Source organism: Meles meles, chromosome 3 (genome assembly GCF_922984935.1).
Source record: "Meles meles chromosome 3, mMelMel3.1 paternal haplotype, whole genome shotgun sequence".
Classification (NCBI taxonomy): domain Eukaryota; kingdom Metazoa; phylum Chordata; class Mammalia; order Carnivora; family Mustelidae; genus Meles; species Meles meles.
In genome coordinates, this window is record NC_060068.1 from 135,359,270 (window position 1) to 135,377,193 (window position 17,924).

Sequence of the window (17,924 nt, forward strand, 5' to 3'; positions counted from 1 at the left end):
GATCTGAAGCCAGGCAGGCTGGCTCCAGGTGCATCCTCTCCACCTCCCTCCTGCTCTGGTGGTGGAGACGCGCCCTGCCTCTTCCTCCTCCACGCATCGCCAGGGTCTGCCCTGAAAGCCGAGGCTCCTTGCTTTCAGCAGACTGCTCAGCGGGGCCATTCTCTGCCTTCTCTCCTGGCAAGACCTTGTGGGTGGTGTGGGGTGCCCTGAGAGTAGGGAGGGCCTCTTCTCAGATGTAGCTTTCCTTACAGGCCTGGGGAAACTCACCGTCTGGTTTGACTCCAAGGTAGACTTGGCATCTCCCCGTGGAGGTTGTGCTGGGTGGGGTCCCTTGAGGCTCGGACAAGGGCCGGAGAATAAGCATGGACAATGCCCATTCAGTTTGGTTCTCAGAAAGGATTCTCTAGAGAGAAGTGTGTGCAGAAACATGGGGCTTGGAGCCTGAGGCCTTCCGTTCAAACCCTAGGGCCACCTACTAACCATGTAAGTCTAGGTTCCTTATCCGCAAAATGGGAGGAGTGTTAGTAACACGGACCCACTGACCACCCAGGGACACTGGAACACTCAGATGGGAAACTTCGTCTTTACCATTGCCCACCGTCGTGCTATCCATCAGGTTATTTTATCTCCACCAAGAGGCAAATGACAGCATCTGGCTCATGGATATTGTAAGGCTCACATGGGATCAGAATGTGTAACTTAGCCCAGTGCTTGGCTCAGTAATGGGGATATATTACTGCTCAAGTGCTTTGTAAACTCGGGGGTGTTCTGTGAATGGTGTGTGTGTGTGTGCGTGCACACACATTCGTGTGAATGTATTAGTGGGCCTGGCTCTTCAGCCACTTACTGACCAGCTGACTTTTCGATACCTCGCTTAACCTCTTCTGCCTCAGGTTTCATTATGTGTAAAATAGGAATAACTATATGTTCTGCAGGACTCTCAGGAAAAATAAATGAGGTAATATTTGTACTGGCCATTAAGTGGGAGCTCCATAAAAGTAACCATTCTTACTAAAGCACTTAGTAAACTGTAAATTGTTGCCTAAATATTATTCTTACCTAGTTCTTAAAACTGCTAAGAAGAGGAAATGAGCTAGCATTTGTGAAAACCTTTAAGTCATTATTCGTCTTAAAAGGCTGACGATGGTTGAAGCTAATGAGGTCATGCGAAACAGCGGTCCCTGGGATAGTGGAAAAGGGAAACTGTTCCACAAGAGGGATGCCCATGAGTGCTTTGCTGGTCGGGTTGAGGACATGCAGGAGACTGACTGTTTCTTCCCCTCTTGTTCCTCTCGGTTCAGCTGCTGGCCCCTGGGACCCTGTGCCGTGAGCAGGCACGGCAGTGCGACCTCCCAGAATTCTGCACGGGCAAGTCTCCGCATTGCCCCACCAACTTCTACCAGATGGACGGCACCCCCTGTGAGGGCGGCCAGGCCTACTGCTACAATGGCATGTGCCTCACCTACCAGGAGCAGTGCCAGCAGCTGTGGGGGCCTGGTAAGGACCGTCCTACAGAGCAGCCCTCCTCCCACCCACCGCTTCCAGGCGGCATCTCTAGATACTACCTTCTACTTCCCCTTGACCCAGGGTAGACTTTCAGAGAGACAGTGAACAGCATTCTTCCCAGTTCCTTGATGCTTTAAGTCCTCAGAGCGGGTAAATGGATAAGAATAACCCAATAGAAAAGTGGGCAGAGGATGGAGACAGAAAAGGAAATGCAGATGACCCTTAGCTGTGAAAAGATGTTTAACCTCACTTATATGAAACTTATATGAATTTGTGGAAACAAATTATAACTACTATGAGATGGGATTTCTCATATCAGACTGGCAGAGACTGGAACAGTAATATAATAATCATTATAGTACCATAACTATAGTAATAAGAGTGGTAATAATATAGTATGGAGAATTCGAGGAGACCTATAGGTACAACCTCTATGGAAAGCAATTTGAAGATATCAGAATTCACATGAGCTTCCCATTGGACCTGTCCATTCCACTACTTAGGAGAGTATCCTACTCCTCTATTTGCCCATGTATATGAAGACAGATTTAGAAGGATACTGCGGTAGTATTAGGGATAGCTCTAGGACCCTAGATGTCCTTTGGTAGGGACCAATTAAATTAATCCTGGTACACCCATGTCATGGACCCCTCTGCAACTGAGTAAAAGGAGACAACTCTGTATGTACTGAATAAAACCATCTCCTACAATAAATTAAGTGGAAAATGCAAGTTGCAGAATAGTGATTAGAATTGCTGCCATTCTTTATTGGATAGATTATCTAGAAGATACATAAGAATTGTTTCTAGAAGAGAGATACAGTTACCTTTAGAAGATACACTGTTAGTTGTGATTACTTCCCCGGGTTGTGGGGCAGTAGGAACAGGAATGACTACTTAGAAAAATACATACTTTATTTCTTTAAAATTCTGTGCATTTATTACCCAATTTAAAATCCAAAATGGGACATGGCTTTTTCATTACAGAGAAGGCTTAGCACACAAACCTCCCGCAGATATAACACCTCAGTATGGTATAACGAACTGACATAAAACCTTTTTCTATGAATAGGTCTTGATGAGAAGTTGGGGGTGGAACAACTTGATGGGGTACAGGAAGAAGAATCTGACCATTCCCTCCCCAGAAACGTTCTTAACCTCATGACTTTACCAAGGGCTAGCTTTGCACTTTGGGGGCTTCTGACTTCACCTAAAGTTGGCTAGTGTGCTGATAAATGTTTCTTGCCCACCCAGGAGCCCGGCCTGCTCCTGATCTCTGCTTCGAGAAGGTGAATGTGGCAGGGGACACCTTTGGAAACTGTGGAAAGGACATGAATGGGGAACACAGAAAGTGCAACATGAGGTGATGACCTTAGGGCTAACTCCAGAAGATGAAGGGTGACAGGGCCATTTCTGCTCTGTCCTCACTCCTGCCCAGATCAGCAGCCTGGGCCTTTAAATAATTGTCAGTCAACCCCCTATTCCAGGCCCATTGTTAGACAATGTACCGTTCAGTCTAAGGAAGTCAGAGCAGCAGTGTGGATGGCAGTGCTTCCTAGAGAGCTGGCTACGCTTCCTTTTCGGACCTTACAGTTGGGCAGGGAGTCGGCTCTCTTGGGTCATTTCTGTGGGATGCTGATTGTACCCGCTTCTGAATAGCCTGTCATTCGTTCGTTCATTCATTCATTTCAACCGACCATCCACCCATCTGTTGAGTGTTTGCCGCGTGCCGGTATGATGCTGAGTATGTGGGACTTTTAACTAACAATACCAGGTGATAACAGAACTGTGGAGAGAGCCACCAAACCTGGTCTTCATAGGTCAAGGTGGTGTCCCAACTGAAGGTACACCTATACTGAAATCTGGAGAAATTATCTAGTTGAGCAGGGTGGGGAATGGTGCGGGCACATGGGAGAGTAGATGGTGGTCGGAGGAGGTGAGAACAGTTTGATGTAGTTAAGTATGATGTTGGGGTACAGTGGAGGGGGTGCTGCGGAGAAATGAGCCTGGATGGCTGAGCAGGAACCAGATCATGAAAAGCCATGAAGGCATGACTAGGGCAGTTTGGACTTTGGCTGAGAGGAGTTTGGAAATTGGACTCCAGTGGAGGCAAGACAGGAGGCAGGGAGGTCCAACCCCTGGTGTCCAGGTAGAGAGGGACAGTGATGTGATTTAGGGCTAATGTATACGAGGAATGATTGACAGGGCTCAAAAATCACTTGAACCCAGGAGCAAGGGAGAATGGGGCATTGGGGCTGACACCAGGCTTCTGGCTGCAGCCCCTAAGTGCAAGGGGGTGACTGGAGGATAAGTGGACAGTTGCTCAGGTCAGACAGTTGTCTTTGCGGTAGAGGGGACTTCCCTAGGCCAGTTCTCTGGCGTAGATCTACCTGCGGACAAGGATCTTATTTCCTGTCCTGAGTCTAAGCTCACATGAGATCTGTCCTGCTGGGTTCCTAGATCACACACAGCTCCCTGGCTCCTCCCCTATCTGAGCTGCTCTCCTGGCCGAGAAAGACCAAAGCCCTTCTGTGCCCCAGCTCTTCCCCTGCCTCTGATTCCACCTCCTTCCTTCCCTTCCTCTCTCTTGGGCTCAGAGATGCCAAGTGTGGGAAGATCCAGTGTCAGAGTTCTGAGGCCCGGCCGCTGGAGTCCAACGCAGTGCCCATCGACACCACCATCATCTTGAACGGGAGGCAGATCCGGTGCCGGGGCACCCATGTCTACCGTGGTCCCGAGGAGGAGGGCGATATGCTGGACCCAGGGCTGGTGATGACTGGGACCAAGTGTGGCTACAACCATGTGAGTCCCTGCCTCACTCAGGGGAGAGAGGAGTGACTGACAAATGTGAGCTCTGGAGGGAAGGTGTCTGGGTTCCAATCCCACCTTCCCAGCCTCCCCGAGCCTCAGTGGCTTCCTTTATAAAGCACGTTAGCAATAGCATGACCCGTCCCATAGGATTGTCATTAGGATTAAATGAGAGAATCCCTGTAAACCACTTAGAGTAGCTAGCTAGTATCACTTTTGTCCTCATCATAAATTATTATATGATTTATGGAATGGACTAAACTCTAGTCCAGAAGCCTGGGGAAAATAAGGGCACCTATTTCACAGTGAACTGAGAACGAAATTATAAAAAACGTGTGAAGCACTCACAGAGCTGACTGCTGTCAGCTTTGTTATTTTTTAAGGCTAATATTAAAATCAGTGCGTATTAGTATATAACAAAGTAACTAACATATAACCGACACATTAATGTAGGATGTAATAATATATTTATTATATTAGATATAATGTTTTAAAAATGTAATGTTTGTTATTTTCTCCCAAGTCACAAAAGGAATAGCAGAATTTAGTTAATTTAGAATTTAGAATTTAGGTTGTCCTGGTTTTTCAGGTCATTTTCTTTCTTTCTTTTCTTTTTTTTTCCCCCCAGATTTTATTTATTTATTTATTTATTTGACACAGAGAGAGAGAACACAAGCAGGGGAGTGGGAGAGGGAGACGCAGGCTTCGCGCTGAGCAGGGAGCCCAACACGGGGCTCGATCCCAAAGGCAGACACTTAACAACTGGGCCACCGAAGTGCCCCTTTTTAGGCCATTTTCAGTTTTTCTCTGTAATAAATACCTAAAACGGAGTTCGTTTTTGAGTCCATGTGTTCTAGGTGTAAAAGCCCCGGTTCCTGGTGGCTAACCAGCATCCCTTCCACCGGACTGACAGTTTGGTTTCCTCCTCGCTACAGATTTGCTTCGAGGGCCAGTGCAGGAACACCTCCTTCTTTGAAACAGAAGGCTGCGGGAAGAAGTGCAATGGCCACGGGGTACGTGTGCCCAGGGTTCTGGGGCTCCTCTGTGCCAATGCCAGGAGGGACAGGCCCCTTGGGGGACCGGAGCCCTCCAGGGTGCTGACACGTGTGCCCTTCCCTCGCTCCAGGTCTGCAACAACAACCAGAACTGCCACTGCTTCCGGGGCTGGGCCCCGCCCTTCTGCAACACGCCCGGCCAGGGGGGCAGCATCGACAGTGGGCCCATGCCCTCCGACAGTGAGTATCTGGCCTGCACGGGGGCTCTGCCCACTTCTGTGAGGAGGGATGGGTGGCATGATGTAGACAAAGAATGAGTCCGCTCCGTTGTCCTGACTTTGTAGATGAGGCTAAGTGGGAGAGCGGCTGAGGCCGGTAGGCCAGTGTGGGGCTCATCTCGGCTGTTCTTTCCTTTATTTCTACTGAGAGGGTGACGTTCTTTGTGTGAGGGAGAGATCAAGAGAGATCATGGGTTATTGAATAATCTCATCTCATTTTGGACTATGGGGCTGGTGACCAGTCCTTCTCGGCCACATAAGAAGAATCATGAACCTGGGGCACATTACAGCGGTTCAGAGTCCTTGGATGAACCAAGCTTAAAATGGAGAAACAGACATGTGGGAAAATTTACAATTTTTAGGGTAAATCACAGAGATTGTAGCCTTTTGGTTTCCCAGCTTTTTTTTCTTTCTTTTTTTTAATAGCAAAGTACTTTTATTTGAATGAAGTCTTTTAGAGAAGAAACCCCAATATATAAAATGGGTAAAAGTAGTAATATCACAGGTGTCTATATATTTTGTTCATTTAAATGTGTAATTTGTGAGAACACTGAGGCAGCTTTGATGCAACCAAATCTGAAATTGTGGATTATTTGTGAGGCTTCTCGTCTTCGATCAGTCTCAGCCTCTCAACATTTTGGGTTAGTTGATTTGCATCCAGAAAAGTCATATTCGGGCTGGAAACTAGTGGTAAGTAATAATAGAACTTGAGCTCCTTGTCTGAAAAGGAATTCTCCAATTAAACAGGAGGAACTGGAGAAGCTTCATTATAAGGTCTGTACAAAAGCCCGTTGACCTGACTGTTTAAGCCAATACTCGTGGTTTCCCAGTGGTACCTAATGTGTGTGTTTCATTATACTTCTTAATTTAAAATAAATAATGCAAATTAAATGTAAATCAAATATCTGAAGAAGAATCAGGCCATTGTTGCAGCCTGAACAGCTTCTGAATTTCTCACTCGGGTTCTGTTTCTGGAAGGTGTTGGTCCTATGATAGCCGGAGTGTTCACGGCCTTGTTCATGCTGGCAGTCCTTTTCCTGATCTACTACTGCTGTAAACAGAACAACAAACTGGGCCAACTCAAGCCCTTAGCCCTCCCTTCCAAACTGAGGCAACAGTTCAGGTATGATGGGGTGCCAGAAAGGACTTGGGTCCACTTGTGGGTAATAAAGTTTTCTGTAAGTAGAACGTGGTAAAAGCAAAGCAAAACAAAACAAAACAAAACCCAAAAAACAAAAAACACCCTGTGGTAGTGGGTCTAATTCAGAGAAGGCAAGTGAGACGTCCATGCCGCCATCTTCTTTTCTGCCCTGCTTTACCACCATGGCAAACGTTACCAGTTGATCTTACTTTAAGTTCTCTTTACTAGTGTTCACTTCAGAATCAGCAGAATGACCCTAACCAATTCCAGTTGGAATACAAAATGAAATCTATTTGCCATCCTCTTCATAATTGTCTGGATTTCATTTCAAAGAGCAGGAAACTGAGGCAACCCAGATGGACTGGCCAGCCTAAGTCAGTCACAGGGGTGGCTGGACATCCACTCAAGACAAAGGCTTTTTTTTCCCTGAGCGATTAACTCCTTTGGGTCCCCGGGAGTATGTGGTTTCTGAGTCCCCTGTTAAATTACACTTGTTCTGGAGAGGATTTTAAATCCCAGGCCTACCTGGATCTCTGCCTGAGGAAACTGGTGGATAGCTGGTGATATCCTTGTGTCTCCTTGAACAAGAAAATTCACAAAAGGGAAAAGAGAAGGTGTCAAGGAAAATTCTGTTTTGTAAAGGTCGGCTCTCTTTCCTTGAGAGTTCTCTACTGGCCATACAGTGTCTCCACACACAAGGAGCCAGGGTTCAGGGGGACTAATCCCATGTTGTCCAGAGCTGCTTATCTGCTTACTGGCCATGCTGGGCCAGAGGGAACTCAGACACTAACCCTCGATGAACATTCCCCTTCCTTCTCCCCCATCCTTGTTACTAGTTGTCCCTTCAGGATGTCTCAGAACAGTGGAACTGGCCATGCCAACCCAACGTTTAAGTTGCAGACACCCCAGGGCAAGCGAAAGGTAAGGGCTTTGCACCACTGAACTTCTCTATTTTTCCTTTATCCCCCAGGACCCTGCTGGATTTTCCTAAGAGCTTTCTGTGGGCCTGTGGTTTGGTAACAAAAGCCACTTTCTTGGCTTGAGAGAGATTCTGTTGGTTCTCGCATCCCCTCAGGACTTTAAACATCGCATCTGACCCCTAGGCCCCTGGGGGTTTGGCATGTTCACACGTCCTCCCTTTGGCCTCCGGCCATCCTGGTGAGACGTGCAAGGGCTCTCTGAGTTTTGCAGCACATTGAGGATTCCTGTTTCTCAGGAATCCCTTGTCTCATGCATACAGGTGACCAACACCCCCGAGACCTCGCGGAAGCCATCCCAGCCTCCTCCTCGGCCCCCTCCCGACTACCTGCACGGTGGCTCCCCACCTGTGCCATTGCTGACGCCGCTCAGCAGGACCGCCAGGAGCTCCCCGGGGGCTGGGTCTCAAGTAGAGCGGAAGGAGTCATCCAGGAGGCCTCCTCCAAGTCGTCCCGTTCCCCCGGCCCCAAACTGCATCCTCTCCCAGGTAAGTGGATTCCCAGCAGCCCTGTACTAGGGCCTTACTTTCAGGGCCGCCAGCAATAGGGAGTGGCAGGCTGTCAGATGGGACTCTGAGACAGGAGCGGACCACCTTCCCTGCATTCTGGGAAGCGCAGGGAGCACCCAGAGTGGGAGACTGGTGAGCGTGGAGAAGTGGACGCCCCAGGCAGCCCCCACACTACAGAGGATTTCCTTCTGGGTTGGCCTTTTTACACCAGGCCACTACCTCCCTTCTTCCCACAATGAACTTGCCTCAGTTCCTTGTGCTCCTCTCGGTCTTGGCACATGCTTCATCTTCTGCCTGGTACCCTCTCCCCCGACTTTTGCATGACCAGCTCCCGTTCATCCTCAGATCTCCTAGAGGCCACTTCCCCCAAGAAGCCCTCTCTGACCCCTCAAGCCTGAGTCCGGTGTCCCGGTACTTCTCTCATCATAGTGCTTGTCTCACCAAATTGTACCTCCTGCTAATTGGGAAGTCTAACAGGGATGCTAACTCAAGGGCGGGTCAAGGGGCAGGGGCCCCTGGAAGGTGTGAGTCACCTGCCAGCAGCCTCTTCATCTGGCCTGTCTGTGCTCGGATGGCTCCCACTGCATCTTCTTGCAGAATTTCCCGCACGAGAGACACACATGTTTCCCTGGCTGGGGTCGAGCCTGGTGCCTTCCGGAGCCATCCTATGTGTTGGGGGTGACCCCTCAAGTGGGACAGACAACTTGTTTATTTTCCTCCTGGGACAGCTTTTGTTGGGCATGGTCAGGGGCTCCACTGGGGCCTGGCTGACCCCGCAGGGTTGGCCCCAGCTCTGGGAGGGTCCCCGGGACATGGGGCCGTGCTGCAGTTTGGCAGAGCCGAGCACATCAGGTTTGCTTCTGCGACGTGAAGCTGCCGGTCCCCCATTTTTCTCCTCTGAGGCAGGAATAGGATGGAAAATGGTGATGCAGAAAGGGAGGGGGAGGCCTGGCAGGGAGAGAGGAGAGGGGAGAAGGGAAAAGAGCAAGAGGGCAGAAATGAGGAGAGGAGGCAGAGAGTACATTAGTTGGCTCGGGGGCCCTAAATGAGTCCCACCGACCCCCTGACCAGGGGCTCAAAGAGCAGAAAGTTGTCTTCCCCGAGTTCTGGAGGCTAGAAACCCAAGACTGGGCTGTCCGCAGGGTTGGTTTCTTCTGGCTTGAAGGTGGTTACGTTCTCCTGTGTCTTTGGTCAGTCTTTCCTTTGTGCCTGATATCTCTGTGTCCAGATTCCCTCTTCTCATGATACCAGTCGTGCTGGATGAGGGCCCACTCTCATGGCTTCATTAAACACAATTGCCTCATTAAAGTCCCTGTCTCCAGATACAGCCTCATTCCAAAGTCCGGGGACTTAGGGCTGCAACCTAGGAATTGGAAGAGCTAGGATTTAATCCAGGTCTGACTCCAGACTCTACCACCCTGTGTGCCAGCTCCTCATTTAGGAGCCGGGGTCTCCCCGTTGAAGGAGATACCACCCTGCCTTGGGGGCACTCACAGTCTAGATCTCAGCTTCACTGCTTGCTAGCTCTTCTGTTCCCTACTGGGCAGTGGTGAGCAAAGCAGACGCCCGCTCAGCATCACAGGGCTCACATTCCACTGGGCAAGAGACCCCAATATGCATAGTTACACTGGGGATCAGTACTGAGAAGGAGAGGGTTGGGGTTCTCAGAAAGAGAGTTATAGGGGGACTTGACCTATTCTGGGAAATCTAGGAAGGCTTCCCTGAGGAGGTGACCTCTAGAGGAGAGCTTTTTCCTGGTCCAGAGACCTGCCAATAGAGAGCTCCTTGGGGCCAGAGGAGCTATGAGATGAGGCTGGAGAATCAGGAAGGGCCAGACTGTGCCACAGACTCCAGTCAGGGCTTTGCTCTACATTCCTTGGGAAGGGGGCCGTGGTGGGGCATGGTGACATGATCCACTTTTCCTTTATGAGGATTGCTCTTTGGGCTTTTAGGCAGGAGCAGGGTGCAGTGGCTGGGAGGGACCCCCAGCTGCTCCTGGGGCTGTTAATCTTCTGTCGTGCCCTGGGTAGGGATTATGTAGGTGTGTTCACTTCATGATTATTCATCTAGTTGTACATTTATGATTCACATTTTTATGTGCATATGACAGTTCAACTTTAAAACACTGGTTTTAAAAAACGGAAGGTTCCTTCCAACCACAGTATAAATCGCTGATCTGAGGGGCTGCGACTGGGTGTGTAGACATGCTAGTTGGAAGGCTTAAATGCCTCCCACAGGAGAGATGACGGTAGCCTGGGGCAGGGAGTGGCTGGAGTGCTGGATTGAAGCTGACGGGAGTTGCGTAGGAGAGAAAACAGATGGGACTTGGGGAACAATTGCTGATGCCCCCCGTGTCTGGCTTACACAGCTTGGCTGATGGAGGTGTTGCCCCCCTGAGTGAGCAGTGGGCCAGAGCATCTCATGACTGTTTCTGCCTCTGGCAGTGCTGGCTGAGGTCCCTGGTCGAGCCCAGCTGGGTCTGCAATGTGGCCTGTGGCAGGATGCTGCTACGGGAGGCCTGGTGTTGCCATGCCTGCACGGCTCCTGCCCAGATACCCGCCCTGCCCCGCGATTGCTCAAATTGCACGGCAAGCAGCTCAGGAACACAGCTTTTTCCCACAGCAGCCTGACTTCTGCTCGCAGCTGTTGCCTTCCCTCAGAAGGTCTCTGTCCTGGCCTCCAGCAGCCCCCACCATTTGGCAGCTGTCTGGGCTGGAAGGGTGGGGGATTGCATTGTCCTTGGGGGAAGGGATGGAGTTGGACAGCATGGCTTTTGGGTTGCAACAATCTGCTAGTCTTCTGTTCTTTGAGCTTTAGTGTTTGCTCTGTTTTCTGATAGATGAGAAGCTTCTTTCCCCAAATTCCACTTCTCTGATTTGCTCCTGCCCTCTCCCTTTGCATGCCTTTTGGCCATTGTTAGGCCTGCTAGGGACCTCAGGAAGGGGAACAATCAAGGACTTTGGGCCCTGGAACTCCCAGTGCCTGAAATTGGCTTCTGTCTCTCACCTCACAGTCTTAGGGATCTGTGAGTGGTGGTATGGTCCATTCTTCGCCCTGTTTAAAAAAAAAATTTTTTTGATTGCAGAAGAAACACGTATTTGAAGAATTTTGACTAGCTCAGAAATTTATTTTTTAAAATATTCTTTATTTACTAATTAGAGAGAGAGAGCACAAGCAAGGGGGAGGTGCAGAGGGAGAGGGAGCCTGATGTGGGGCTTGATCCCAGGACCCCTGGGATCATGACCTGAGCTGAAGGCAGATGGTTAACCAGCTGAGCCACCCAGGCGCCCCTCAGAAATTTATTTATTCAACAAATATGTGTTGAGTGCTTACTGTGTACTAGGCACTGATCAGTGAACCAAACAGACAAGGACCTCTGCCCCTGCTTCTGGTCTTGTGACAGGTGGAAAGGCAGAAAAGAAGAAATAAGTTCTATGATATTTTGGAGGAGGGATAAGTGATATATACGCCCCCTCCAAAAGAAGGAGATTGGGATAAAAGGGTCTGGGAATCCTGAAAGCTATGGTAAGGGGTGTTGTAATTTTAAGTAAGGTGGTCAGGGAAAACCTTATTGAGAAGGTAATAAAACAAATACAAAAGCACAAAGTGAAGAATCCCATTAATTCACCACCCACAGAAAACCAGTACAGAAAATGTTTTCTTCTTTAAAATTTTTTTTTAATTTACTCAAGTAATACACATATATGACCATGTGAAAAATAATAGAATGTTCCCGTGGATGACCCTCTCCCCACTCACCCCATCCCTAACCTCTGTTATCAGTTTGGTCTGTATCCTTTCTGACTTTCTTCTGTACATTTACATTGACATTGGGGTGGGGGTGATGGAGGGGGAAGGTGGTGACTTATTTTACATAAACCGTCCTCTCCGACTTGTATGTCCGCTTGCAGTGGCTCTCTACCATCATTCCATCTCAGCTGTATGCCCGACTTTACTCTTTTCAAACACTATGTAACTTTACTAACTTGTCTGCTGGTGGACATTTGGGCTCTTTGTGATTGCCTTTGCTGTCACAAACCGTGTTGCAAGCGACATCCTTGCAGTTTCGTTCTTGGGCGCCTATGCAAAGAGCAGGAAGTGGAATGATCAGATTGGAGAGTGACCGTTTCTCATTTTAACAGATAATGCCAGCTTGCTGTCCAAAAAGGCTTTTTCCTAGAACTGTAGACACATGCACACAATTTCTTTTTTTTTTTTTAAGATTTTATTCATTTATTTGACGGAGATCACAAGTAGGCAGAGAGGCAGGCAGAGAGAAGGGAGGAGGCAGGCTCCCTCCTGAGCAGAGAGCCTGATGTGGGGCTCAATCCCAGGACCCTGGGATCATGACCTGAGCAGAAGGCAGAGGCTTTAACCCACTGAGCCACCCAGGAGCCCCCACAATTTGTTTTTAAATAGGGCCATGCAGTATATCTCTTTGCTCCTCTGATTTGGATCAGTAATCTTTGAGGAGCATTTTCTTTCAAACAGGCCCTTCTGGCCTTTGAGTGAGGCTTGTGGCTTTCTCCCCAGGATTTCTCCAGGCCGCGGCCACCGCAGAAGGCCCTTCCAGCAAACCCGGTGCCCGGCCGCAAGAGCCTCCCTCGGCCAGGCGGTGCCCCCATCCTGCAGCCCACTGCCGCTACTCCTCTTCAGCCCCGGCCTCTGGGAGCACCTGTCCCAAAGGTGAGTCTTTAGAAGTCTTTGGAAGCCCTCAAGGCATAAGTTGGGGCCACTGGGCTCCAGGAGTCAAAAATGTGGTTGAGAAAATAGACCGATTCATGCCTCTTTTAGCAGGAGTGTGAATTTCCAGAACAAAAGCTAAGGACAAAAGTTTAGTGTTACTTAGTGCCGGTATGACTATCCTTTAAGTTAGGGCTGGAGTTTTTTGGTTTCCTATGAGAGGTGAGGCTTAGGAGGCTGGACTATGGTGGCTTCCAGACTGGGTCTACAACTCACCTGCTGAATGACTGAGCAATTCGCTCTCAAGCCTCACTTTCCTTCTCTGGAAGAGGCAACAAGCTGCAGCAGTAGTCAGCCCCGTCAGACTGCTGTAAAGGTCAAGGCAGTTCGTTTCTGTAAACTGGCAGCTATGGGAGGCTATTTACAAATGGCCCCTCTTCTGACCTCTTCCCTGGGGCTGACGTTTTCAGGCTGCCAGTCCGGGAGTCGGAGCAGGGGGGAAGGAGGCGAGAGCACTGGCAGACTGCCCTAGGCTCCCGCCAGGCCCGGGAAATCTGCAGGCTGACCTGCAGCTCGGGCTGGGGCCCACCTGGCTTCTTGCTGGAGGCTTGACAGTGGACACACAGACACAGTGACAGACTTCTACGGGAATCCATTCTTTTTTTTTTTTTAAAGATTTTATTTATTTATTTGACAAAGAGAGATCACAAGTAGGCAGAGAGGCAAGCAGAGAGAGTGAGAGGGAAGCAGGCTCCCTGCCGAGCAGAGAGCCCGATGCGGGACTCGATCCCAGGACCCTGAGATCATGACCTGAGCCGAAGGCAGTGGCCTAAACCACTGAGCCACCCAGGCGCCCCTACGGGAATCCACTTACCCGAAGGTCTGTTTATCCTTCTGACCGGCCGTAAGCAAGAGGACAGCTCCTGTCGACTCTACTGGTCAGCATTTAGCTGATCTCTCTCTCTTGCTCTCTTCTCTGTCTTTCCACAGTTTCCTGAATACAGATCGCAGAGGGCTGGGGGGATGATCGGCTCGAAGACCTAGACCCCTCTAAAGGAGCTTCTGCTTTTCCTTGAGGACTCCGAACCCCCCCAGAGGATCCTGGCCATGGAGTCTGGAACAAGCATGTCTGGCCGCCTCCAAGTCCTTCCTCCCCTCTTTTACTCCTCCCAGAACCACTGCATCTCCAGAAATCTCCTTCTTGACTCAGTGCCTCCTTGGCTTCCTGGGAGGCCCGGAGAGACTACTATCCATGGCATCAAAGAGTTGTTTTGTGCAATATACTGCCCTGGGGAAGGGAGGAGAGAGCACGGAAGAGGATGAATGGCGGCTTCTTCTCCAACCTCCCTCCTGCTGGCCCGTCACCTCAGAGGTGCCAGTGGGGATGGTCTGGGCTGTCTGAGCTGGTAAGCCCAGCTGGGAAAAGTCCTGTTCAGCCCTTCAGCCCAGGGCTTGGGTTGGAGAAGCCATCCATCCACGTCCTGTGGTGGAGGGTATATGCCTCAGAGCTTTCCACGGCTTCTGTCTTCCTTGAAAGTCCCAATAGACAGAGGCCGGACACTTACTCATCCCTTTTAGCTCTGGGATTGAGAGGGGTCAAACCAGCTTCCACCACGGCCCTACCCAGGGCTTGGTTGAGGTCACCATTCCTGGGTCTGTGCCACATGTGACCAAGAGAAGTCCCCTCCCCTCCCCCTCTCCCCAAAAGCCCCACCTCCCCTTACTTACACGGGTCCCCCTGACTCTGACAGGTACTACTTGTGGGCAGTGTAGACAGCAGAGGGAGCACCAGGCTTGGGCCTCCTCTGAGCCAATGCCAAAGGTTGTGGCTCTCAACTCGGAATCATTCTTGTTTGCCTTTCATTTTCTTCTCTTTCCAACTGCTCGGCACTTTTGATTTCTCCTTCAGAAATTTCTTCCCCGCTCTGACCTACCTAATGTGTGGTGAGTGGGCCTTCAGCACTTCAGCCTCTTGGAGACCTGGTGCTCGCGACCTACAAGCGAGGAGCCTACTTCAAGGGTTGGCCACTGGATTTGTTGTGTGGTCCTCAAGAGTGTCTCAAGAGCGTCAAAGCTTTATTTGCCATTGTGTTTTGTGGCCTCGGCAGGGCGAAGGTCTTACCCTTTACTCCCTGATGGAAATCTAAGGTAGGTCCTCAGGGATGGATGGCAGCAAAGGGGCCGCACCCCAGCCTGTCCCTCGGCCTGGTCATTTATTTGAGGCATGATCATTGCCCTCTGAGCAGAGAGCTGACTTGTCTCTAGAGATCTGTAGAGAAGCAGCCAACAGTCTTGATGGAACAGAATTGGAGCTGGGAACACCAGGATTTTTATCATCCACTTCCTTGTGTTCTTTCTCCTCTGATCACTGCCCTTATCTGACCTTTACAGAAAGAACTTGGAACAGCTGGGGAAATGGCACTCCAGTGGGTACTACCCCTCCCCCCCAACCCCCCCAGTCCCGGCGCAGGGAAGGAAGGCTATGTGGTGCTCTGCTAAAGTGGACGACTTGTCACTGGAGATGTTCTCTGGTGACGGTCTCTCACCCCCAGAAGGGTGCTTGCTGTCCCCACCTCCTGCAGTGAGCCGTTGTTCACTCTTGAAAACCTCAATGCAAGGAAGAAGCTTGAGCTTTCACTCCCAACCACCAACCCAGGGCCCCCTTACAGTTCTCTGCATACAACAGGTGCTCAATAGATGTTCTCGGGTTTTAGACAAGTGGGAGATTTGGCATATGCACCTGGGAACACACATGGGGTAGATTTAGAAAGATCTCAGGAAAACGAGGTTCTTTTCCCTCAGGTAGACTGTTACTCATGCCTCCGTCTCCCAGACTTGGGCCCTGGTTGATCCCCAGAGCCAGTTTCCACCTTCCTTGCTGCCTGATCAGGTCAGGGGACAGCGTTCTGTGTGATTGTGTAACTTCAAACGCCCCAGGCCTCAGGGTTGGGTCCCTTAAAAGTAAAGGTGAAAACACCTTGGCAAAAAAAAAAAAAATCACACTTCTACCCACCCGCATGCCTCCCAGACGTTCCTGTGGTATGTCCAGCTTTTCTCCCAGACATGAGGAGGTCGAAGGCTCTGACGTGAAAATGCCACAGCCACTGTGGCTGCATGAGCCTTTCGAACCTGACATCCGCCGTCCCTGCATCCATACCGGAGAGAGCCCTGGGTTGTATTTTCTTGTTTTTCTGTTTTTGTCTTCCGTTATTTTAATGCCACCTCCACCCATAAAATTGTACTGTGAACTGGAAGAAGGTTGGGTTTTTAAAATTTGATGGAGACTTTCGGCAGCGGGCTCTATTTACAGTTTCACTTCTGGCTGTGTTCAGGGACCCGGAGTCGCCATTTTGGCGGAGGCCGGGGAGGCTGCCTGGGAGCAAGAGCGGCCCCTGCGAGCTCCCTTTGCCCTCCTGTGCCCGAGTGCTGCTTTGAGGTGACAAATAAAAGCAAATACAGCCTGAAGAGGGACTTTATTGGAAAGGCTTACTGCAAGGTGGGGAAAGGGAACTTGTGATCCGGGCATGGGCTCTAGCAGTAGGGAGACCCCTCAGGGGAGCTCCTGCAAGATCCCATGAGCATCTCAAAGCTCAGAATGAAGGGGCCTTTTCTTTGATCAATGGAGTGGACTTGGCCAGAGAGAACCACAATGGGGCCGTCCTTGTGCTCAGCCTCCCCGGGAAGGGCTGCTGGGTGTTGGGTGCTGGCTCAGACTGAGTGGGGGTCCAAGTTCAGGTGGGGAGAAGAGGAGCCCAACTAAAGCCTGGTGGAGTTAACCAGCCCTTTGTTCAGATGGAGCTGGATAGAAATCTTTTTAAACACTAACTTAGCCTGCCAGTTTTACAATGGAGATGTTTTCCTTAAGAACTGGCGAGCCATCTCTGAAATGTAAACCTCCAGGGGCTAGCACCCCTGTCTGCCTGTCTCCCTGTCTCTGGGGGATTTTATCCCAGGTGCCTGGCTCCAAGTTGTAACTACTTGCTTGCCATCCATTCTTTTTAGCTTCATTGACTTTTCCCTAAAAGGCCCTTTTCTGCCCCAGCTCTGAGATGCTTGCAGATCTTACACGATTGGGGAAGCCCCTTCTCCACACTGCAGTAGCCCCTTGCTGTCTCTTGCAATAATCCTTTTGAATAAAACCTCCCCTCGCCTATGTCCAAATTTGTTCTTATTTGGCAAAGGGTATGGAAGACTAGCATATTTCACATTGGGGACCAGTTCTAAAGTCGTGATTGTGTTAAATATGTGTATAACAGCTCTTCTGGACACCCAAGGGAATGCCAACTGGAAAGGTGCCCCATCCCTAGGGAAGAGGGGTTCTGTAGAATCCAAGCCAGTGTCCCCAAAGTCACCCTTCTGTGCAGCCGCTCACACCATCCACTGTGTGTACGTATGTGTCTGGGATCTAGGGCAATGTGAATTTTCTTTTTATTTGGAGATCGTTCACGGAAAACAGATCCTTTTCTCTCTTGTCCGCCTATTAATTGTTTACAATATTTGTACATCTATGCAAAATACTTGAATGGGCCATGGTGCCTTTTTTCCTTGTTTGTATTTAATTAAAATAAATTGTCATTTGAAATGCTGTCTGGTTTGGCAGTTCTTTTTTGTTTGCTTCAATCTCCCCCTGCTCAGCCTGGGCAGGATCCATCCTATGAGGACGCGGCAGAAGAGTTCCCACAGAGACCATCAGTGCACCTGTCAGGCCTGAAGCCGCAGAAAAGCCCTGGGCTTTCCCCATGACCAGTCGAGGGGGCTGTTTGTCTCTGTACCTGGACATAGGTTCGTTTTGTTCAGTTGGGTCTTGGGTCATAAAGGCATGAATGATCTGGGATTCTCTGCTGTGTTTCTTGTCTTGCTACACTATTGGGTTTAGGAGACAACCAAGATCCTGTGTTCGCTTCCTCATCTTATTGCTATAGGTAAGATGCACATCAAAGTCGGGGGGGGACTTGCTCAAGTTCTGTTGGGCTGGGTGGGCAGGTGCAGAGCGAAGGCTGGGGTTGAGTAGGCTTTTGGACTCCAGAT

General features: G+C 49.9%; 1 protein-coding gene across 1 annotated transcript in view; it reads left to right on the forward strand.

Annotated features, from left to right (window-relative positions):
• The window catches only part of ADAM19 (ADAM metallopeptidase domain 19), an 80,200-nt gene extending 62,718 nt beyond the window's left edge, over window positions 1–17,482 (forward strand). Inside the window, exons 14-23 of the mRNA XM_045999796.1 lie at window positions 1,302–1,497; window positions 2,760–2,868; window positions 4,103–4,307; window positions 5,249–5,326; window positions 5,440–5,548; window positions 6,565–6,709; window positions 7,564–7,648; window positions 7,968–8,192; window positions 12,747–12,899; window positions 13,887–17,482. Of these exons, the coding sequence (XP_045855752.1) occupies window positions 1,302–1,497; window positions 2,760–2,868; window positions 4,103–4,307; window positions 5,249–5,326; window positions 5,440–5,548; window positions 6,565–6,709; window positions 7,564–7,648; window positions 7,968–8,192; window positions 12,747–12,899; window positions 13,887–13,940 (1,359 nt within the window). The 3' untranslated portion in view covers window positions 13,941–17,482. The remainder of the gene's footprint in view (window positions 1–1,301; window positions 1,498–2,759; window positions 2,869–4,102; window positions 4,308–5,248; window positions 5,327–5,439; window positions 5,549–6,564; window positions 6,710–7,563; window positions 7,649–7,967; window positions 8,193–12,746; window positions 12,900–13,886) is intronic.
• The last annotated feature ends 442 nt before the right edge of the window (window positions 17,483–17,924 follow it).